This window comes from Spermophilus citellus, assembly GCF_964194105.1.
Source record: "Spermophilus citellus genome assembly, chromosome: 11".
NCBI lineage: Eukaryota > Metazoa > Chordata > Mammalia > Rodentia > Sciuridae > Spermophilus > Spermophilus citellus.
Window position 1 is genome coordinate 111,808,238 of NC_138192.1, and position 25,811 is coordinate 111,834,048.

Here is a 25,811-nt window from a genome sequence, read left to right on the forward strand (position 1 = left end):
AATAATCAAGAATAGTGTCCAATATTTTCTTAACTGTAGATTTAGATCAAACTCGAAAATCTCTGCTTATTTATTTTGTAAAGGAATATTTATATGTATTTATGAGAATAAATGTGTGTATACACATATATGTGTGTTGTATATGTATAATATACATATACAACACACATATATGTGAGTGTCAATGTCACAGTAAATCTTTAAACATGCTCTATTATGATTCTTTGTTTGCTGAGTGTTTTTTTAAGGATAACTTCCAACAGAACAAAACAAGTAATTTCTGTTTTTCTAGTTAATATTTACTTTCAATACTTTCTCACAGTAGTTTCTTTCTTTGATATATATTTCTTTACTGTTTTCTCTCACCACTCTGTGAAAATGGTAGAGCTACAAACAACCTGAAGAAATGAAGAATTTCACTTCTGTACCTAAAGATCAAACATGAATATCTAGTTGAACATTCTCAGAGGCCAACTTCTTCATATTCTCACATAATTTTTTTTTCCTTGGAAAAAATAGTTAACCACAAAGAAGCAGGCAGTAAGATCAAGGAGGAGGATATTCATTCAGTAGGGCAAGTTCTCTACTTCTCTAATAAGAGATTGTGATAAGAAAAGGGACTGATCCAGATTAAGATTTGACAGACATAACAAGTGGACATGAAGCCCATTCTGGATTGGGATGGTTTCGACAAAGCAGCTATAGAGTAGGATAACTTGAGAAGTCCGAATATGCATAATTAAACAGATGGGGTGAATATTTGTTGCCATAGGAAGACATAAACTATAAACTGAGAAGATGGGTTATAGAATAGTTGGATCTTAATATGGAAAAATTATGCATATATCTGTATTTGTGCTTATAGATATGGATCTAGGTTAATATCAAATAAAACACTAAGTAGTAGTTGTGGATAGTGTGAATATGATGCACATATTTTGTGTATTTATGTAGTGTATTTATTAATTTTCTATAATTTATATTTCTTTGGGAATAAAACTTCACTCAATTTGAGAAAAATCCAGGAAAATGTAAATCATGATCTAAAAGTTTAGTCTTGTAACAAGGGCATTTTATTTACAGTTTTCTCAAATATTTACTTGAATTTTTTTTCAGTTAAGATTTCCTTTTGCTCTTCCCTGTCCACTTTTACCATAAGCATCCATCTGCATATATTTTCTATGCATTATAGCTTAATGTACCCAATAAATTTAATTACCATTATGCTTCTTACAATTAATATTACGTTCCCTAAGCCAAGCTAATCTGAAAAAGTTGATCCTATTTAAACATTTTTTATTCCCATCAATTTTGAGAATTCATAGATATTTACAGATGTTGAGTAGAGGCCTAGTTTTCTTTCTCCTCTTTTACTCCACGTGCAAATGTTTAACTCTTCATGAGGACCTAAGATAAAGAGCTACCCTAAGATAAAGAGTCTTTCAATAGCTGTACATCTGTCCTATTAGCCTATTGCTATTCCTGAGAGTTTTTCTCCTGTATGTGAGTCATAAGAACCTCCAAGTATCTCAGATACTAGTGAGATCAGAGGAGTTAAATAATAAGGGACCTGGATTTACTATAATCATTTATATAGAAGAATCAGTGTTTGGTTGTTGGTTTGTTTTTGGCTGTTCATTAAAAATGGTGGCGCCCCCTACAGTATAAAAGATAGGATAATTAGTGTCAAGTTTAAGCTTAGACTAAAGAGATGTTATCAATCAGTGGTTTACCTTATTCTGTGATTTGGAAAGAGTAAAATGAGACCAATATCATCCCACCATTTAAGGAACTAATATCACAAGGATTGTGAATCATAAATGAACTTTGCTAATCTATTTAAGACATGTAATTTAATTTCAGAAACAAAATAATGTATAATATTCTATTTCCTTGAATGCTATTACCTTATAAAATGCAGTATCTTCAAACTATATGATTCACTTAAAGGACACATTGTCATCATTCCTTACTGTACTTGAACTATGTTGTTCATGTCAGTGAGGAATATAAGATGTGAGAAGATACAATGATAAGTCATTTTAATAAAAATCCAAATTTGTTCCTTCATTGAACTTTTTCCTTCCAGATATCAGACCACAAAATAGTATGCTGAAGTCAATATTATTTATGATTAAAACTCAAAGCATTCTTCAAAAATATTTTGCTATACCCTTCCAAATGTATGTTAGTAGATGGCTATCCTTTTAAAATGAACAGCATTGCTGTTAGTTTTAATTTGTAAAACAAGTATTTTCACTAATAGTCATTGCCAATAATGCTAAATTTATGAGATTTTTAAAAAAAATGGTAATGCAAATCCATCACCAAATAATTGGCTAATCACATTCATGATTTTTTCTTCATTTTTGAATACAGAATAATCTTCAATTTAAAATAAAGGAAATAGTTTGTAGTCCTATAGTACACTGTTGGTATATAATTTGCAACTAATGGTATTGATTTTAAATGAGAAATTTGCACTTTGCAAAGCTCATATGTTACTAAATAATTTGAACACTGGTCTTCAGAATTCGTTGAATTCTGTTTCAGTTAAAACTTTTCTGCCTATAAATAAGTAGTAAGTCAGACTTAGAGCTGCATCACTATTTGTTTATAGGCAGTAAAGGTTTAACTGAAAATGGGTGTGTGTGTGTGTATATCTTTTATTGTATGTAGGAGATAAAGGCAAACAAAAACAACGGGCTAGTCCGATACATTAAGAATAGGATTATTTTAAACATAAATTTTCATACCATAAACTTTGCAAGTCTCAAAAAAAGGTTAAAATATTGTAACATTTTTCTTTAGTGTTAATTTCATACTCTGTATGATTTTTCCTTATAGTGATTGCAGCAGAAAGACACTTTGGATTCAGAGTATTCTAAATTTCCATCATTAGAATTTACCATCATTATTTGTGTTTCTTGCTTATGATCTAATTCAGCTTAAATACAAACCCATTCATTCTTCACCAAAACTAATGCAAAGAAAACACAGTAGGGGACTACCTAGTCTTTCATATACATGTGAGATCTGCTGAATTTAGAGCATGTTTAGTACTATTACTAAATCAAATATTTTTAAGCTTAAATGAGTTGTATGTCCTATTTTGGCGAGAACAACCTTAGTTTATGCACTCAAAGCATTGAGGGTACATCTTTCACTCTCAAAAGAGTTCCTTTGTGATAAATAAATCCATTTTTTACCCTACCTTTAGCCCAATGTAAAGGAATCTTTTGCCTGGGATATCCTGAAATTAAAATACACACACACACACACACACACACACACACACACGTCTTTAGTTATCTATGTTCAGATAGAGATACAAAGACATATGTGTGTGTGCCCAAATATATACAATCATCCAAGAGTATCTTAATATTTAGAGTAATTTTACTTGCGGGGAAGGTAAATTCATTATTGTCTCTAATAAGTATATATGCAGCTTAAATGTGTATTCCATAAATTGGGGTCAACTGTAATGGTTTTCTGTAAATTTATATTTGCTTTAAAAATATCATTGGTTAATATTGACTCTTATCCTGTACTGCATCTTCTGAAAATCTTATAGCGATATAAGCATGAACCAGAGGTAACATGGATCTTCAAGGACATATTGCATGTTTCCTAACTCACTCTTGCTTTAAGAAATATATAGTTGATTAAAAAAAAACAGTTGACATTTCATTGAAATACTTAGAATCCATCACAAATGTCAAATGAGTCAAAGAATAGAACTTTGAAAATATGAACTTTTTAATATTTAATTAATTTTGGAAGCATTTTGAACATAGCAAAAATTTCTCTTCAAAAACAAAGAGCCCCTGCCAACAGGTTCTCCTGGGTTTTATAGTGCATGTAGGGTTATCCACTTCATTTTTAATCAGAAATAATGAAAAAGATGAAAATGTCAAAAGCTTTCATGCTGTTATAGAAATTATTCTCTTTCACAGAAATAAACCAAAAATTTATTTGGTACTATGTACTAGCTTTAAACTTAAATAATTTAGATAGAACATAGATTTTTCATTCTAATAAATGTCAATAGTTGTATGTTTTATAGTTAAAATTTTCCTTTTACATGCATTGCATAGTTTCACTATAACTATTCAGCATAGATCTTATAATACCATACTAAAAAACATGGAGAAAAATGCAGAAAAGTTAAGATATTTGGATAAGATCAAATATGAGGGCTGCGGTACAGTGCTTGCCTAGCATGCATGAGGTGCTGGGTTCGATCCTCAGCACCACATAAATATAAATAAATAAAATAAAGGTATTATGTCCAACTACAACTAAAAAATATTTTAAAAAGATCAAATATGAATAGTAGTTAATAGGAACACTGTATGTCTTGAATTCGCAAACACATTAATTTTCAGAAATATTGTGTTGTCTCTGTTTCTAAAGATGTTTCATTAGAATTGTTTTATGGAGTAACAATAACAATAATGTTATTATTTACTAGTAACATTAGTCAGATATATTCATTTATTGGATTCACTATATATTCACCTCACTATATATATTTAAAGATAAAGAATAGAAAATGTGCCTCAATTTATTTAGGGGGTTCTCATAGATCCTTTGATTTAATATTTAGTTATGTATTACTATTTTAATTCTCTTCTATATTTTCTCTGTTGCTGTATTCATTAGGTTGCTATATTCATAATTACTTAAGATTACTAAATCCTTTATATTCTTGGGTATAAAGATTAGATGTGGCATTGTTCTTTTAGTTTCATTTTATTTTATTTTCTTAGTGAAGACACAGCTGGGAGGATTTTTTTTTTTAAACCATAAAACACTGGTTTTCCTTTAAGAAAGGAATGACAAGCAGTATATATCACCTGTGACACTGCCTACTTCACTGCCATTCTGTTCAGTCTTCCCTAAAACAGTTCAGATTTGAAACAGGTGACCTTGAAACACTAAGAAATGTTGAAATCCCCACAAGGCATTTAAGGGTTATTGCCTAGGGCATGGAGAGCTACATTAAAAGATTTATTTTTCTTTTTTTTTATTCTCTTGCAAATTGTGCTTATTCTGACCCAGAATTCTATCTGCTCTATAAATATGACACAATTTTTTCCTTTTTGAGCCAATGAAAATTATCTGGGTCAGATTCAGAGGTTGACATCAGTTGACAGTTTTTACTTGATGAGACACAGGGTATTATAGAGTCTCCATCCTTTGATTAGAACCAAGATTCTTCTATTCCATTTAAATATGACCAGAAGTACAAGTGTTTAAGCAAAAGACATACATTATACACCCCTCTTCCTAAGGGAATATTTGAATATTTTTGACTTGTCTTCACGTGTTAATTTTTTTCCCATAGTTTGACATGTGAATGTCAGATTTCATTCAATAAGTGTTACAAAATTATTTCAGTAGAGTTATTGCCATTAAACCAATATGTAATATAATGTGATTCTTTTATTTCTAGAATTAGTTCCTAAGAAAAATTTCTGATAGTTTCAGAGCAAATACTTTCTTCTCCTTAGAGGCAATATTTAAACCTATACCAGGGTGTTTTTTTTTCTCCCATAATGTTCGAAAAAGTACACAAATTTATACTCGTGAATTTGAGGTAAACATTCTCATGCTTAAAGATACCATCCTCAGAATAAACACAAATTACCTATGAATTTTTATTGCTATGATTTTGTACCTGTAAAGTGTTGAAATGGAATTAAAACAGAAAGCACTTTTCTTTTAACAAGAGTTTTTAAGAACTCAGATGAATTTTTGGTTTCATAGTCAATAACTCATACAATATCATAAACATCTACTTAATAATCACAAATAGCCATGTTAATATGGTTTTTGTAATTGTGTATACTGCTATCTATTTTTATCTATATATCTATCTATCTATATTTTTTTAAGTAATGGCTGTTCTCTTTACATACAATCCTGTATATAAAGGGACTTTTATTTTGCTTTTACTATACTTTGGATTCCCAAATTCCTGTCTCAGTTTTTTAAAAATACTTTCAAAGGGGGAGTAAGGAATTGTCCTAAAGTAATATCACATCTCTTTATTCAGATGATGTGTTTTCTCTTTACTTTTCCCTGCTGACAGCCTTGTTTCCTGCAGAGGAGACCTTCAGTGGCCTCAATCCATACTTAATAGTTGGATGAACTGAGAAGGGGGTTTCCTCCTATTTCTCTGTTATCCATTTGTAGGAGACTACAGGACTCAATCATTACATTCTTCACTTCTCTACTAACACTCCCTGATTTATCAACCATCTTTTTTTATCTATATAGTGATAAGCAAGCATATTCAGAGCTTAAATGTAAAATAATAGTACTTTTTACAAGTTTTTAGTTTCTTTTTACAAGTTCATGTATGTCTTTCAAGTGATAAAATTGTCGCAGACATCTTCATATTTTTCTGAAGACTTTTTTTTTCTAGTTCATGAAAAGAAGCACTAAATACAGAGTTGCCACATGGATAAACAACTGAATGAATAGTTCACTTCTACAAACATTTATTACTTTTTATCTTAAATCAACCCTTAAAAGGACATAAATCCTACAACAATTTCAGAGGCTTCTATATATTTTTAAACAATAAAACATAACTCTAAAACATCTCTAATGAAAAGAAAATATGAAGTTATTTACCTACTGCTTCTCTGAACTAATGCTGATATGTGTTGAACAGTTTTTTTATTCCAGATTTCATGGGAAGTGAATAATAATTTGCCCCTAAAAGCAGTGAAACTGATTTTTAGACAGGTTGTTTTGTTTTGCTTGGCTGCTGTGGTTTGGTGTGTTCTTTACCCCGATGAACTCACTGTGCCAAATCCCCTGGATGATTAACCTAATCGCTATTCTTAATATTCTGCCTCCTGACAAATTCCAACCTACTGAGTTTTAAAAAATTAAATAACTTCTTGAGTCTCTCTGTATCTAGCTGTGAACATACAACAAATTGCTGGACACTGAGAGGAAAGCAAATATCTCAGGAGGAATTCTGGGAAAGCACAGGGAGGGCAGATGGAGCCACCCTCCACCTCTGTCCTTGGATGGAACACCTGGACTAGCTGCCTGTAATACCTTCAAAGCAGAAAGAACAAGAAATTGACATAGATTCAGGTTTGGATGTTACAGAACAATGGATCTCATGATAGGAGCTTCCCCACTTCTGGACTTTTATTATTCGAAAGAATAACAGAAAGTACTTTTTGAAGCTGTTTTTACTAAGGGTTTTTGTTTGTTTGTTTTGACTTATAGCCAAATAACACCCTAATTAAGAGCATTTGTAAAAAATTTTCCACTTTCCCCTTTTGTTTCTTGCTTTTAACCATGAAATACATTATCTCAAGGTTTCTGGGTTCTTAGCGCAAAAAAAAAAAAAAAAAAAAATTGAAAAGAATAGCTCTTATCTTTGTAGCTAACATTTAATAGCCCTGGTGCTTCCAATATATTTGCTTCATTTTCACACTATCTTGGTCATTAGCCTAGGCCTTAGCTATGTCAGTCTTGAATGAATGCTTTAGGGAAGGACATTGAGGTGGGAGAAAAATGTCTTATATTTTCGTAAGTAACACGACGTGATTCTGCAATCTGCATTTGGGGTAAAATTGGGGGTTCATAACCCACTTCAATCTAATGTATGAAATATGATATGTCAAGAGCTTTGTAATGTTGTGAACAACCAATAAAAAAAAATTTAAAAAAAAAAGTAACACTAAATAGAAGTCTGCAAAGTTTCCTCAGGTATACAGTTTTTGATCTGTGGAATTTTAATATGTTGTAATGGACAGCATCATAATTCTTATTCATTTCCAAATACTAATAGGATTCAAAATAGTAAGATGTTTCTCTAATTTATGTACCTTAGGCGGATATATATTAGATTATTAATTTAAAAATTCTTTACTAATATTTAACTTGGCAAACTCTACATATCAATTTTTTCTAATTTCTAGGTCCATGTTAGGTTGGAAGTAAACCAAGGGAAAAAATAAGGGGGTAAGAATGTTTCTGTTTACTTTGTTTAAAAATTCTCCACAGAGGACTTAGAGAAAAGACAAACAAGCCCTCCTTCACACAGCATTTGGCCATTGCACCCAACTTTAAATAATGTTTTTAATGTGGAATGGATTGCTCTTCATATTATTAGGGGAGGATTATTGTGACCAGATTCACAAAGTTACATTCATAGCATCTAATAACAATGTTTAGTAATATAACTTTTTTTTTAAACTTATATAAACACCCAACCCCTAATTAGAACACATTTCTAATTATGGGGAAACCTATTTTTTTTTTCAAAAGCGAATGCCTAGAAGATGTTATAATTCTGCAGATGCTCTGAATAAAGATTCACAGCCTCCAGATAACGTAAAAGAAAAAAAAATCCAACCTAAGCCAATTCGAACAACATTAAAATAATATAATACCAATACAGCTTCACAATTTGCCTGAAACCATTTCATTTACATGCAAAAGAAATCATGACTACTAAGAAAAAAACCCACATCTACATGAAACATTCTATTTCTAGCTAGAATATTAATTTTTCAATCTGTTCTTTGTCTATTATTTTTCTATTTTTGAAATTATATGTACCATTAAGATTCAGCTCTGTGTGATGCTATGGATTGCTATGGGCATCTAGGATAAGATATTTCAAGATTTCTTTGTTTCCTAAATGATCATTAAGGAAATAATGTAAGTGTGATATGGAGTAAACATAGTATTTTCTTTTAAATTTCCTGACTGATTTTTATATTTTCTTCTTCTCTGCCTTTTAATCTTTCAGATTACATATCTTTGTAATTCCATCAGGACTACTATCTAGACAAATGGCTCCTCTTTACTTATTGTCATGCCAGTTGCATTCATGCAAAGTATCAGTTTTTCTTAGAGCAAATAAAAAGGAGAGCAAGAGATAGTAATTGATGGGCTCTGATTTCACCCTCTGGCACTGAGTTAGTTTCTGGAGAACACCGCCATGTCTTCTTGGGTATATTTTAAGATCACAAAGTTTATTAGTACTAACTATTTGCAAATAACCAAAACCAAATGCAAATAATACAATATTGTTATACATTGGGCACATCTTGCAAAAATCATGCTAGTTGTCCCCTGTCGTTAAGTAAAAATATCTGGGTATAGTAATTCAAAAGATCCAGAGACAGAAAGATGTGACCCTCAAACCATCTAGTCTTAGTATTTCATATAAGGATTAGGCTTGCTATTACTAAATTTTATTCTTATAAATCATTCTTAATTATCATTTTAATTATTATTTATCAAAATAACATAGAATCAAAGTCATACTGTCAATTATTAAAATATTAAGGATATCTATATGAATTGTTGACCATGTATGACTACTTAAAATCAAACAATAAATTTATAAACTTTGAAAGAGGATGAGTTAAACTTCTTTATCCTTCAAGTCCTATCTGTGGCATGATTAGCAGCACATAAATGAAATTAAAAACTCATTAGAATACATTTCTAAATCATGCAGTCTTCAGCAACTATTGGTGATAAAATTGCAGCCATATTTTGATGAAAATGAAAGAAAGTGATCTGTTGTAAAATTACATAATTTATAACAAGACTATAATATATTATTTTTAACTCAAGCATTGTAACTTCTATAATTTTACTGTACTTCCTATTACACTTTTTAAATAGCAACTAATAAATCTTAATAATTAAATGGAATACTTTTCATATATCTTTACAGAGCCAACATATACTTTATATTGTCAGATACACACATATATATGCTATTTATTTCATAACTTACAAAAGGCATAAAAGTAGGAATACCCTATCTTTCAATAGAGGATTGGTGGTACACTGATACTGTTGGTGGTACACTGATATTATTCAACTATAGAAAGAAGGAGCTTTATTTACTGATTGGGAAGGCTGTCCATAATGTATAATTAAGTGAGTAAAGTAAGTTTCTGAATGATGTGAGGATTATGGTTTATATAAATGAAACTTCTTATTACTATATATAGATAAATGTGCAGAGGCACTGACATACTGATACACACACTTGAATTTAATACGCTGAGAAAATATCACTTTTGTAATTTAAAATTTCATTTTAAAATATATTACAGTATTTAATCTTAAAAAAATAGGAAGAAGAGGAAAATACCCCAAAATATAACTGATGAACTTTAATCATAAGGAGGTTTAATTTTACCTTTATTTGTTCTGGGCTTTAAAGAAAGGCACATGGGACAAATTTGCTAAGACAAGAATCACCTAGTTATAGCAGTATACTCAGAAGCCAAAGAAAATTTATTTGTAAGGGATTGTCCATCATAATTTCTTACTTGAGAACATTTAAAAAAAATGAAATAGGAATGTTTTTCACCATATATTGCTTTACCAATATTCTGTACCTGCACAATTGCACAATTGATGATGTTTGCAGTAATGGTGTAATTTAGAGTAATTGTTACATATCAGCTTTTCGCAATTAACACTACAGGTATTGAAATCTGTTAATTTCTCAGAACACATACAAAGTGCTGTTAGATTCTGATTATATATTTAACAGTCTTCTAATTTAATGAGTTCAGAGTCACTGATAGCTAACCACAACCTATTATTTTCCATGCAAAAATAAAATAAGTGACTTTCAAGTTGGGTTCATGTAAGGTAACACAGTACAAATTATTGATGATTTGCAAATTAAAGTCAGAATATTTTAAATATCAAAGTTAGCACAGTTTATATTTGAAGTTTATTTTCCAGACCATCCCTCTCTTCATACATGCAAATACCTTCTTTCCTTGTTTTAAGATGACTGTAGCTCTAACTTCAGATGAAATATAGAACGTTAAGAAACCCCGCCCCCCAAGCCTTTCCATGGCAGCTAAGCATCCATTAGCACTTTTCTATCCTCTACTTACTTAATTTCTACTGATAAAACAGTAAGAGAGGGGGCATATCAAGCTAAGCCTTTCATATTTGTTTTGCCTCTGATTTCCTCTAGGATTTTCAAGAAACAGCTATGGTGATAATATCTTCCTTCTTTTCATCCCTAAACTTTCACACTGTATTAGATTTTCCAAAACACACTCAAATATCAACTTTCTTCAAAATATCTTTCTCTGATATTGTTCCATCTCCAACTACTTCTCTTTCTCCTCTGATTCATGTTTAAATTTCACAAGAGATTGACATTTGGCTCTCTGTATTTTCATAGTTCCTATTCAGTTCTGCCCCATGTTTATATATCTTTTTATTCAATTTTCCAATTAGCATCACTTAAATGTGTCAAAGTAACCACAAAATCAAAATATCCAATCTAAACTCAGGACATATTTGCCACCCGATACTATGTCACATCTTGGTTAATTTTACTCCCATCCATTCATTTACAATTCAAAAACCCAGGCATAGTTATTCACATTTTCTTCTCCTAATTATTTCACATGCAGTTAAGCATCAAGACTAGCAATCAATTTTTAGTTTGAAAAGTTTGTTGAATCTTCCTACTTCTCTTCATCCTTCCCAATGCTTTGCTTATTCATTTCCAATAGTCACAGCTACCCATTCTCATTGACAATACCAAATAATTACATTACCGGTAATATCACCTCTACAATATTGATTAAAGTACTTTACTTTCAGAGTAGCAGCATTTTAATTTTCAGTTCACCTGCCCCAGTATCTCTACTCCAACCATCTTTTATCTACTGACCCTATCATGTTTTGATTGTATACTGGTCTCCCTCACATGCCAACTTTCCTCATTACTAAATTTATTTTTATGACTCTTTGCTAAAATTCATTTCCCATACATATCATATATTATATGTCCCTGATTCTTCTCCCTTTTTTGAGTTACTCATATGGTAAAATTTTGATCATGGTTAAAACCAAATGTCCAAGTAGCCACCCTTACATCTAAACAATCTTAACGGGGCTGACTAAAACACAATCCTTCATTTTAATCTGTGACTACACCTCTCAAATGTTCCCTTAGCACTGCCTAGCAATACTACCATGCTTCTAGGATGATGTCCCTTTCCGAAGTAGTTCAATGGATTACTTCAAATCTTCTCTTTGAATTTCCAGTATTGCTTCTCTCTGTTCTAAGTAATGATCTCATTTAAAAGGAGGCTATGAATTTTCCCATTTTCACACCATCAAGTCTCCTATCTACCTACATTTTCACCACTTTACTGTGAACTTCTTCCAGTTATAATGGAGGTGTGATTCTCCACTACTTTTTATGCCCCACTTCTCTACCTTTGTACTAAAAATTTTGCCTGGAGATGTCATTGTCTTTTGAAATATAGACTTTCTTTCTTTTGAATCATCTCCATCAGCTTATCATAATACACCTGACAGACCTATATTAGAATGATTTTAGAGTACTACAAACAAACCTCTAGCTAAATATAAGAAACTTTGGGGTGGGGGTAAGGAACACAACCCTGGGCAAGTAACAAAAATTGGTACTTTGGTTCTGTCATCTGTTCTTTCTTTTCTGATAGTCAGAATAATTTTGGTATCCATTCTGGGTCTTGAAACTGGGATATGGACTCTAGAAGTTGAAGTGCTGAATTTAAATAAAGAATTAGATTTGGGAATAGATCTTACTTTGTTTATTTTTAAAAAAATCCTGAACAAGTAAACTTTTTATGGTAAAGGTTTTGTTGGTGTTTTATTTTTACTCTACTAAAAGTAACTATAATTATTCTATAAATGACTCAAGCATATGGAATGCTTTACTCTGAACAGAGGAACAGAATGCTATAAAAATTGCAATGGCTACAAGCACTCAGAGTTTATTAGAGGTGGGTTTCCCTTTCCTTATCATTCATTCTTTAGTGCTGAGTTACTGTGAAATAACAATGAAATTAAACCACTTTAGATTTGAGAGTGGATAGTAGCTGAGAATAAGATCACTGTGAGGGAATTTCGCTGGTAAATCAAAGTGCTCCCTGTTAATTAGCTTCTGCTAACATACGTAGTATGCAAAAATAATTGTATGTTTATGAAAGAATGATTAGTTAGGGAATGTGCTGAGGTAATAAGAAAAAAGCGTGAAGAGAGCAATTTGAGCTAATATCTACATATCATTTTATGTAACCACATCACAGAAGGGGGTCCCAGTAAATTAGATTCCTTTAGTTAAATAGGAAATATGAAAAAAAAAGTGATACTTACTTAGGGCCTAATACAATGTAGGCCTAAACTAAATTAATTTTGACTCCCTTCTTAATATATGACAAGCATAAAAACAGAAACTTTTATATACACTTAAATCTTTCTGATTAAATATTATTCATTTATGGCATGCAGAAATTGAAACAATTATTATCAATATTGCCTATAAAACATAATTTTAAGAGGGTCTGTACAATATAATTCCAATTCAACAATTTTTTATTTTAATATAGACAATAGCAATAATTCTAATGCAAACCCTAATTGTCACATTTTTAAGTTTATAAAGTCTGGGTGCATATACAAATACAAAGGTATACACAAAGGGGTCAAGAAAAGAGATGCTTTTCCTTGAACTCATCCCATTTGTAACCTAGTGAAGCTGATGAATATAAAGACCCTGTGTCAATACATGAAAGCATTCACTCCACTGTTCTTATGGTGGGTCAAAACATTAACAAAACTGACCATTAAATCATAATTTCATGATGATTAGGCTACAGCAGGGATTTCCAACAGATAAATTAAAAAAGCTATGTAAGTAACTTAACATATCCTTGGAGGCATATTCAAAAAAGTAAAAATATCTAAAATTTTGTTTTTTAACCCATTATTTCCAAATTATTAATACTTCAACATATAATCAAATAACAAATTATTAATGAAATGTTTTACTTCTTTCTTTCACATTATGTCTTCAGAATCTAGTGTACTTTTGATCACTGTAGAATATTTTAACTTGTTTTAATTGCATTGAAAATGCTTAATGACCACATGTGACTACTGGTTATGTGTTAGACAATGCAGGTCTGGAGCAGTCTTAGCAAAAACTCACCAGTCAAATGATTTAATGGAAAGAGTAGAAATGATGTTAACTTGGGTCTTTTTAATCAGAATTATAATTGTGAGGTCTTATTCACAAAACAAGTAATGACCACATGGAGCCAACATGGATACATTGACCTTGCCTCATAGTATAGACATAGACTGTGGTTTTAGTTCTAAGATGATATATTAATGATGGCTTCAAGATTTTAGGGAGCCAAGAACAGAATAAATTATTTGAAGATAGCATGACCAATTTCTCTCTTAAACATAGAAGGGTTCTCATATAGTATGAGACACAGAAAATAATTAAATTCTTCACAGGACAAGAAAAAATTAAAAGGGAACCATTGGAAATATTTAAGTTGCCATAGTAGGTAGGTGGTATAGCAGGCAGAGTGGAAGATGGCTCCCAGTATTACGAAAATTTCTCTCACTTCTAAACACTCATCTGGGTGTCGATGTAAAACAACTTCACTGATGTAATGAAGGCCTCAATAACTCAACAGAGGGAGACACCTTGTATGGGTCTGATCTAATCATAGGAGCCTTCAAATCTGGTTCTAGAGGTAAAAAAAAAAATTCTAAGAAGGAGCTGGCATATTATTTCTGGCTTCAAAGTTGAAGATATACTCATGACAACGAGTCCAAATGGTCAGGTTGCTGAGCACAACCCTGAAATTTTACCTATAGAACTGTGTTATTGCTTTTTAAGTTGCTATATTTGTGGTAGTTTACACAGGAATAGGAATCTTTTACAGCAATTGAGTGGTTCCTTTACTGAATTACAAAGTTTTACTTTTTAAATCATTACTATTTTAGTTTTCAAAAATATACTCTAGGTCTATGAAATTTTGCTTTGCAAAATAGTTTGGGGGCAAATTCTGAGAGCAGACATGCTAATTCACTAATATCTTAATATGTATCTAAGAACTGAATGCTAGAAATAAGTATAAGATCAAAAATATATGCTATTTTTTAATACAATTTTTTTACATATGCAACTTTAACACATATCACTTGTTTAGCATAGTTACTGTTTAGTCCTTTGAAAATGTGAGACAATTTCTTTTTATTAGGAATTGTCTTGGTTATTTTGCTACACCTGGTATTTTTTAACTTCCCATACTATCAAAGCATCTTTATATATAACATTGACAGAAATGTTTGCAAAGTATTTATATTTTTACTTGGTGATAATTTAGATGAATCTTACTTGAAAAGATAATTGTTAAAAATTACACATTATAAAACAGAAATTACTATATCTAATTTTCTAAAAATCATAATTAAAAATCCTGAGTAATATTAATGACATACTGATACTTTGAAATTATATTTTATAAGAAAAAAATGCCAATGGTCAAAACTTGGAATAGCATATGAAAAGCACTTGAAAACTGTGAATATCTATATAAAGAAAAGAGTAAATGCTTCAGGGCTATCTTACTTTTTTTGCTTTTATTTTAAATAACAGACACTAGATAGTCAATAATTGATTTCAGTGAAGCTTAAGGTGTTTTTGAGATAATAAGTTACAGGTAGTCCTGAGATTTTTCCAAATTAATAATAATAAATTAAGAAAATAATAATTATAAAAATTATAATTTCTACACCATAAAAAGATACTCATGGGACACAGTGAAGTACAGGAATTCAACCTAGTTTCTTTCTCCTGAATTTTGCTTTCAATTTTAACTAGTATAATAAAAATCTTACCAATTTAATTATGGTATCTTTAGATTTTATATTTTAGTCCCCAATTCAATGATCATAAAAACCTCTATGTATGGATTATTTTAGTCACATTTGACAGTGAGCTTGAATATAACATTAATGTTTCTAGGATTTCAAAAGCTTTAGTATAAAGTATGAGTATTTTTATATCAATGCAAAAACCACTTGGACAACCTTAGGATACTAAATACCTCCCTTTAAAGTAACCACTTGAACTCAATGAATTAACAATGACTGAGCTGTGAAGCTTTGCTCTTCTCAATTTTGGAATTTTATGGGTGCTGGGAAGTGTGGGTCAAAATCATCTGGAAAGGAAGAGATTCACATGGTCTCCTTCACCTTTTGAACTCTAATAATTCAAAAGCAAATTTAATATAGAGAATGTGGGAACAGACTTATAATAAAAAGGCTGTGCACTTTTATTTATTGGACTTAGGGATCATAATACAACTGCCACTCATCTAAGGTAACCATCTAGGGGAGAATTTGACCATTTGATTTGGACATAAATTATGAACTACATTCTTGAGGGCAAAACAAACAAAGAAAAATAATTGTGCCATTTGTGAAAGTGGTGCCAAGAATGTCACATCATCGTTCTCATATTTCACACATGGGTCACACTGATAAAGGATAAACTGTTATGTGACCTCTTGGGTAATAACCACTATACCATAAGTAAAAGAGCGGCACAGGCATTAAAATGTGACAAAGATATAAAATATTTCAAGCAGTAGCGCATAGCAGATTTAGAGTTAAACTGAGTTCAAGTACCATACTTCATATTTTGAAGCACCTAGAATAATTGAATTGGAACAAAGAAGCCAGATAAAAATGCTAAAACAAATATCTAGCCATTTTAATAGATTCTTTCATAAATTAGAAAATATTCTTAGTTCACATTTTTTTTTAATGCTAACTAACATACAGAAATGCTTTGCCAATAGAGCCTTTGCCTATTGAGATTAAGAAACTTAGTTCTTCCTGGAACAAGGGACTAGGACTTTAAAAAGCTTTGGACATATATACTTGACAATCCAACATAGAATAGAATAGAATATTTTGTTTCATTAAAGTCTATATGAAAATAGCACATGGACAAGCTAAAATAAATGGCATACAAAAAAGAATAGTAAAAATATTGTAGATGTTACTTAAAAGATACTTGAAGGAAAGCCATCAAAAGTAGGAGGTATAGATGGGAAAAAAGCTGATCAAAGTAAAACCTATCTTTACACTTTTAATTCAAATCAGAAGGTTAAGGAGAGGTTCTAAAGTATCAGGTACTATTTTCATTGTAGGTAACATATTCTGGGAGGCTACAGGCAAAAAAAAAAAAAATTCTATTCTGTGCTATCCAATTTTCCTGGAAGAAATTCCAGCAGCAGCCTGTAAGGTAAATGGAGTGTGGAAAACCAATTCACAAATTGCAGGCTTGGGAAAGAATAACACTGCTTAGAAAATGGAAGTCGATCAAGACTGGAAACATTTCACCTGTTTTCATTTAAATCTTTAATTTTTTTTCCCCTGCTGGTATAGAAAAGTGAATACAGTATAATGGGGCAGTAGGGAGTATGAACTCAAAATATCTCAAAATAGCCAAATTGCCATGCTCCATGTAATTTTCTGTGACTCAAAGAAGCTAGGCATTTGGATAATCTTCCAGTTAAAATGTGGTTCATGAAACTTAAAACACTTATCTTCAATCGTGGGCTCCCTCCTTCATATTATGTAATATTCGATTTAATCAATTAAGAAAGAGCTATTTAAAAAAACTATAATGGAATTTAAAAGTGGAAAAAGACTTGAAATCTTAGTAGACTAATACCCTGTTTTCAGTGAACTGCACAAACACCCATCACAGAGGAGTAAATATCCCCTGCAACATTAAGGATCTGAAAAAAAAAGATACCTCTTATTCTCATTAGTTACCCAATCTGTGTCAAAATGCTCCATGGTCAGACTTTTCCAAAGAGGCTAAATCCTTCATGTAAATTCTAAACTGTTTTATAAACAGTCTGTGACAAGTCAATTAATTCTGGCAAGTCATTGTCATTGAAGAATAGAGTTGCATTGCTTTAAAGCTAAGTTCAAAGCGTATATTTACTCTACCACCTCTTCTAGACCTTGGTGAGAGCTGCAACTTCTCCCTACAAACCTCTCCTCAGCCGGCCATCAGCTCCACCCTAGGAGAAGCCTGCCTTGGTTCCTGACCTGACCACCAAGGTTTGAGTGAATGTTCATCTGCTGGACTTACAGCCAAGGTTTTAGACTTTTGAACTTAGAACGCTGAGGGAATGTCTGTCATTAGCCTATCATGATTAAGCATGTTTTCAGTGCTTAAAATTAATCTAGAATTGTTTACTGTGAATTAATTAATCTGGACTTGTTTGCTGTGAATTGATTGTCTATTGCAGTGCCTAGCATTAAGAATGGTCGTTTTCTTGAGTAAAAAACCTATAGAATTAAATTGTATTGAGTGATCTGAGTGAATAAAGCATTCAAAAGGGCAGAAGCACATGAACATTCTTTATTTCTCCCCCTCAACTGCATACGTTGCAAGTTTGCCCCTTGCGACATTATGCCATCTTATGACCTGCGGCTATCAGTACCAGTGGCTCTCATAATGACCAAGGTTCTCAGGGAAAAGGCAGAAATGTTCTCCCTTCCTTCAAGAAGTCTATCAGAAGGGTAGTACCACACATAAAAGGTCCCTAGCCTTGAGAGACTTCCCTCTTCACCTCTGGGAGGCATGTTCTTCCATTCCCGAAGTTTGAGAATCTTTGATCCATAGAAAAATAATATAATGACACTTACTTAGCAATTTCTATGGAAATAGGCACTGCTCTATGGACGCACTGAATCTTCTCAAGCAATTGGTGAACTTTACTAATACCATCCTTTCACACATGAAAAAAGGAAAAAGTGACATTCTGATAGTTCAAGGAATTTGCCGACAGTCACCTGAAAAGCTAGAGCTCAGCTCTGAACTCAGAGCATCTGATTCCAGAGACAGCACACTTTACCACCATTCTATATTCTCTCACTTGTGCACTGGGATAATTATAAGAAAACCACAACAAATGTGGAAACACTCTTCAAGGTGACAGAGCAGTGACTGAACCAATGTCTCAAAGAGGAAAAGTTATTTAATGAACATAGGAGCCATCCAAGATGGACTGGGCTCATAAAACTGCACTTGAGACTATTTTTCCCCCTCCCTATCCTTTTCCTTCACTTCCACTTTCTTTCATCTTTTTTTCCATAATTTTAATCTTAACTATACAAATCAGTCTCTATTGTACCCATGTGCCAAAGTGACACTATTGAGTACATCCACTCTAATACTTTTTTTGAGGATTTTAATGTCTCTATTTACTTCACTAAAAAAAACAAGGAATGTCTTGTATTTGATCACTTTAAATTTGAAAAACATTTAAAGATAATGGTGTCTGAATGAAAAAACTACGATTGAAGTCAGTGATATAGATGAATCTCATAAATAAAAGAGTTAGCAAAAGAAGCCAGATGCATAGAATAATACCATATGACTAATTTATATAAGGTGAAAAAATAGACAAGGGTTAGTCTTCAGAGCAGTAGTTACCTGTGGTGCAGGGGCACAAGGGGGCTTCTGGGAGTCTATTACTATTTTCTCTTTTGATCTGGCTGCTGGTTACACAAATGTTTCATTTTGGGAAATTCACTGACCTCTAAACTTATATATTTGTGAACTTTTATGTTATACTTTGACACAAGAGTTTAGGGATCACTTCATCCAAAATTCTCATTTGCCTATTGCATTTTACCATTACTTTTCTCTTTTGCAATTAGATGTAATTAATTTGTTTCACAAAGCTGATAATAATATAAGCTATCTTATATTACATATAATACAATAATATGAAAGCTATACTGCATCATATCTAATATAATAATAAATAAAATAGCAAAGTTATCCTTAGGAAATATTTTATGAGATGTTTTAAAACTAAGGTTTGTTGAAGTATAGAGTAAAATTCAGCCTTTCTATCATTTATATATGGTAAAATATTCAGTTCTAAAGTTTTTGACAAGCACTTTTGCTTGTGTGAGCAGTACCCAAATCAAGATACAGATTATTCCATTATCCCTGCAAATTTCTTTTTGCTCTTCAGTAGTTAATGTCATCCCCCAACCTCTAGCCCCTGGCAACAATGATTGATTTTTCTGTCCTGATAGTCTTGACTCTTCCAGAATGCCAAATAAAAGCAATCATACAGTATGTATTCTTTCCAGTTTGGCTTCTTTTATTTAGCATAATGTATTTGAGATCCATCTATGTAATGTATAGCAGAAGTCTATTCCTTTTTATTACTTAATAGTGTTAAAATGGAAGTATATGACATAAATGAAGAACATTTAAGAAATTTCTAGTTTTTGGTCTTCATGATTAAAACCACTATAAGCATTCAAATATAGATTTTTGTATGAACATGAGTAATATATTTTGTTTTATAATAATTCTAGTTGTACTCTTACCTATACAAAATACTTTTATATTGCCTTTTTCATAGTAATTCTGCTACCTAGATAATATACCAACTGGTTCAAAATAATGTAAAATCAGAAATTGAATTCAAATTATATAATAAACATAAACATTGGTCATTTTAGCAAATTCCTTGTCTAAAATATTTCTTTTTGTATTTACATAATAAAATCTGAACATGTTCTGTTAAAGTTCTAGAATAATAAGTAAAATTGTTTTTAAATTGTATATAATTGCTCATTAGGACTCAAGTCATAGTAAATGAAGGAAAATGAGTTAAGAAATGTGGCTGGAAAAGAAAAGTGTTTTAAGTATCTGTCACAACTTACTAAATTAATATATAATTATAACTTTAATCTAACTGGTTAGTATTTTTTTTTTATCCATGATAACTGGGAAAGGATTTGAGTGATAAAATGGAAACATGGTAGATGTTACCTAGCATGTTGTGGTAAAGTGGAATGGCCCGTCCATGGGTAGTAAATGCAGTCATGACTAGTGGGACCGTTACACCTGCAGGCAATTACAGAACAGAAAACATCATTCTCCATCCACAGTGACATGCACACACATGCACCAGTGCTCACACATGGAGCCTCGGAGGAAGAACATGGGAAGCAAGCACACCAAGTACCTATCCATCAGGCCGATGCAGTCTTCAATACTTGAGCCTATGCACCTGCAGAAGATGCGAATTAAAAAAATACAAGGAAAGAAAAATTAGTCATTTTCAAAAACAATCAGATAAGTACTGACTGTGTCAAATTCTTAATTTCAATTATCACATAATTTTTGAAACATGACTTTAAAGCCAGCAAAAAGAGAATTCCTCGATGGATATACAGAATGAATTGCCAGAATCACCTAAGTGGAATGGCAAGGAAACGTGGGCAGAGTAAAGGAATTTTTATTCTGGTTCTATGTTTAACTTCCAAAAATACTTCAATTAATTTGCATCATTTATGATTATATGTCTTGGTGAATAACTTTATATCTCAATCACTATAATTGTTTTCATGTATATGAGTTATTCTAAACAGCCTTAAGTGTAAGTAAAAATCAAAACCAATAGAAAAGGAAACATGAGAAATTCAATACACTATAATAACCTCAGGTTTGATGATCATTAAAGATTGATTTTGGCAGAAAATGAGTTAATATGCTTTTATGTTATTCCCATGGATACTTTACATAATCGGATTATTTCAATTCTTTGTTATGACTGTTTTTAAGAACATATTTATCTTTAAATATTAATTTATTCAAAAGTGTAAACTGAATTCATCATGCTGTAGTTTATTTTGATGATTTCTTTTAAAATAGCAGTGCCATAACATACAAATAAACACAGGATTTTTAAAAAGCATTTTCGGCCCTAATATTGAATGGAAACAATAACAAATAAATAAGAAACACCATTAAGTACATGAATAAACTCAGACCCAGGTAACTAAAGAACCCACTGATTTGAACATTTAAATAAACACATGTAAGTGCACAGAATTCTAATACACACTCCCTAGAACTTCATTTTAAGCTACTATAGAAATATTATTTCTTCCATCTTCCAATGTACTTGAATTGCTCTTATTATCTCTTTCCCATCAAAGATGAATAGCTCCAGGAAATTATTAAGATTATACCTACAGGTATTTGATTTGTAACAAAGAATTTGTATTCATATGAATATATATATATATATATATGTATATATATATTTGTGTATATATATTCATATTATAGATAGATATAGATATTCTAAACTTTTAATTTTCAAAGCTAAAAAAGTACCTGGAGCTAAAATCATTATAAAATGATCTAAAAAGTTGCCAATATACAAGGCTAGATCATGCATAATATCTTTAGATGACTCCAAACATTAGTGAATTAATAAAACTTACCTAAAATAATTATTAAGTCACTGTCTTTCTGCTTCATCATTATGTGTTACAATATTTCTACTGGCTATAAAATTGATTTCCCTGCATTTTTGCTTTGTGGATTTGTTTTAAGCAGCAAAGAATGACAAATTTTAGCTTTTATAAATTTTGGAAATATACCTGTGACAAAAGTCTTTAGAACACAAACCAATAGTAAATAACTAGGTATGTATCATTGAATTGGTAATATATATAGTCCATAATCAAAAACCACTTATAAAAATTAAAAATTAACTGCTAAAACCATCTTCTAAATGGTCTCATGTCTTTCTCTTATTCTATTCTGAAGAACTTATTTTTCTAAGTTCCTATTAATATCTTCTTCAAAATGCTTTTTGAATACAGTACTGCCATTTTGTAAAATTAATAGTCTACTTCTTATTTCCAAGTGAGAATCTCAAAAGCTATGGTTAGTTTGCAATCTTTATAATAACACTTGAAAGATAAAAATATTCAATAGTGAAATTCAACTTGAGGAGAAAATGTGAATAATGAAAGATCTTCACTCATTCAAGAAGCCCATTATTACATGCCTACTAAAGTGTTCCCACTCTTTTAGGAGCTGCAGGGAGAGAAAAGATGAATTAGACATTTCTATTTTCATTGAGCTCACAATTTACTGAAGGAAGTACATGCATAAACAGATGTGTATTGTATGATATGAAAAGTGTAATAAGACATGTAAAAAAAAAAGAGTAGTTTAAAGGAGGACACAAGAGGGACACCTTGTGCCACTCTGGAGGGTGGTAGTCACACTCTGGGATGGATCAGTAGTTTAGGGCACTGAGGAGTGGGGTAAGCATGGCATGAGTTTTAAGGGGTGATAAAAGAAGGAACCACAAACAAATTCGAATAGTTACGGAACAAATCATGAGGCAACAGAGATAAGAGAAAGAGCCAGACTTAGAAGACTATGTTTTCAAAAATGGAATGGTAAATTATTGTATGGTTTTAAAGAAATTGTGAAATTGCTAGACTTGTATTTTAAATAGATGTTTTTGCTACGTGGAGGCTATTCAGAAGGGGTCTTGTTCAACATGGAACAAGTTTTAGGCCACGTAAGAGTTGAGGGACTAAACTACCAAAATGATCACTAAGGATACAGGCAAAGGGCACAAGAAATGCCTTCAAAGGTATGGGATGGGGAGGAGTTGGTGGCTGATTAAAGATGCAAGTGGAAAGACCAAAGGACTTGGGGATGACTTATGTTTCTAGCTTGCAGAATAGAGACAGCACCCTGAGAGAATCCAGGAGGATTTTCTCTGTTTGTGTTTAAGGAAGAGAAAGAGGGGTTGATGCTTTCAATCTAGAGTTTAGTGCTGTTATCCTACATCTAGGTGGAAATGTTCCTCATCAGATGGAAAGGCTAGTCTGGGTTAAAGGGGGAACCACACACATAGCATAGTCATTTTTGAAACAATGGCAGTAGACAGATAGGCTGAAGAGGAATACATAATGTGAGAAAAGCAGAAACGAGAGACTACGACTCAAGGAACTCCAGTGGCATATAACATTAAACAGTGGCTTGTGCCCAAAGCATGTGGAAATATAATTGAGTAAAATTAATTAACTGTGGAGTCTTTGAAACCAAATCAGAAAAGAACCTTGCTAAGAAAAGGAAGATCATCAGTGTAAAATGCAGAGAAATCTAGTAAATTAAAAATTACTAAAATAATTTTGCCATTGTTAAGTCTCTAGAATTTTTCTTCTTATAAGTTGAGAAGAAAATTGGAGATGGGGCAATAGATACAAAAATAAGTGGAAGAGAGGGAATAAGGGACAAGTTTTAGTTCAAGAAGTTTGAGGAGACTGATTAGGATATTTGTGATTTAATTGCATTTATGAACCAAGGATAAAAGAAACAAATGAAACACTAAGAAGAGTGAGGCTATGATTGATTGAAACCACACTTTCCAGGTATAAGCCACTGGGTATTTAAAGATGCATGTAGTATTTCAATTCCTGCACTTCCTCGCTATAAGCCTCAGAAATTACATTTATCCAGCAAAAATCATAGAACAAGAGAAATATTAAACTCTAAACAGTCAAAATGAAAAGTAAGAGACAAAAATAGAATATGGAATAATACAACTAAAGAACTAATGTTCCAAATTAGAATGTTTTCAGAAAGATCAGAAAAGAAATCCATAACACACCTAACATATTCCAAAACTATATCTGGAATTCTGATGATTGATGTGTGGTTGACATTATTTGTTACTTAATAATGTATAAATCTTGATATATTCATATAACAAATACAATTTAGATATTTTGGGGAAAAATCTCCAAATTTTGAAATGAAAATTACAGCACATTTTTTAAATTTTATAATTTGAAGATATAGACAACAATTCCACAAGCAGGTCTTCTTTTCTTCTCTCCATCAATACATTTTTTATTATAAAATTTTAAATTATAAAAAGAATTGATAAAAAGAGGTTAAAGTACATGTGAAATCATGATTCTAAAATTAACAAAAATTCAATGAGAGTTTTAAAAGATGTCCCATGAAAAAAAAACTCTAATCCATGTCTCAAATACAGGTTTGATTTGAAATAAGACTAAAATGAAATCAACATCCATTGAAAAGGGTTGAAGTAATGTTACTAAAGAAATTACAATCTCTGAACTCACTGCCAACTAATAATAATAAATTTATTTTACAAGCTTTCTTTTAAAATTCAAATTAGTTGCTAATTAACAAATAGGCACAACATTTCTCAGTTTCAAATTCTTGGTCATCATTTCAAAATATAGTAGAGAAGGGTCTGGTCTTCAATTGAGTAAAGAATATACATTCATTGTACTGCGAGTTCATAGATTTCAAGATCTTCATCTTCTTCATTTCTGAACTTGCCTATCACTGAGGCAGAGCAAGTATACAACACAACGAAGTCAAAGAATGAATAAAATAAGAACACAGTGCTAAAAAGTGTCCTCTAGGCATGGCAAGAAGAGACGTGTTTTTTTTTTGTGTTGTTGTTGTTGCTCTTGTTGTTGTTTAGTTGGTTGTCTTTTTGTATTTTCCCCTTTCCTTTAGGTATTCTGGTGAGAATTTCCTGATAGAGGCTCAATGGATAATCTATTTTAAACATATCTGAGGACCTTATTAGAGCCAATATGTTTAATGTACTTTTACAGTAGTAAAAGTGCTTTTAAGGTATTACATAGGTAATTTTATTTTCAGAAAAATCATTAAACAGTATTCAAAGTAAGAACTTTACTTCTAAAAAATGTAATTGGAAAGACCATTTCCATTAACTTGGTTCTTGAATTACCTGACATAATATTGGCATATAAAAGAAAAGCGGCTTTCCAAAGTGGAGCGGGCCTGCTGAGCTCACACCTACAGATAGGTCATCTATTACGTGTGTTTAGGAATGAAAATAGTCACTCATCCTATCAACCCCACTGCTGCTGGGATCTTTTGATAGACAGATGATACTTCTATATGCTCATGTTCAATTTGGAGATAAGGGGAACTCAGTCTCAGGGAAACTCCTAAATTTTGGTCTGAGGCACAACAAAATAACTTGTTCTGGGAATCACAGCATTTATGAAATGAGTAAACTTGAACAATATAG

The 25,811-nt window shown here is 31.5% G+C and overlaps 1 protein-coding gene across 3 annotated transcripts in view; it reads right to left on the reverse strand.

Moving 5' to 3' along the window:
- ERBB4 (erb-b2 receptor tyrosine kinase 4) overlaps positions 1-25,811 on the reverse strand; it is a 1,081,463-nt gene that overhangs the window by 224,467 nt on the left and 831,185 nt on the right. For 2 of the 3 annotated variants that reach the window (XM_081261306.1, XM_081261307.1), the window contains one exon: positions 20,919-20,963. In XM_081261306.1, coding sequence (XP_081117432.1) covers positions 20,919-20,963 — 45 coding nt within the window. Of the gene's footprint in view, positions 1-20,722; positions 20,798-20,918; positions 20,964-25,811 lie in introns of all 3 variants that reach the window. The other variant, XM_081261308.1, reaches the window with a different exon arrangement.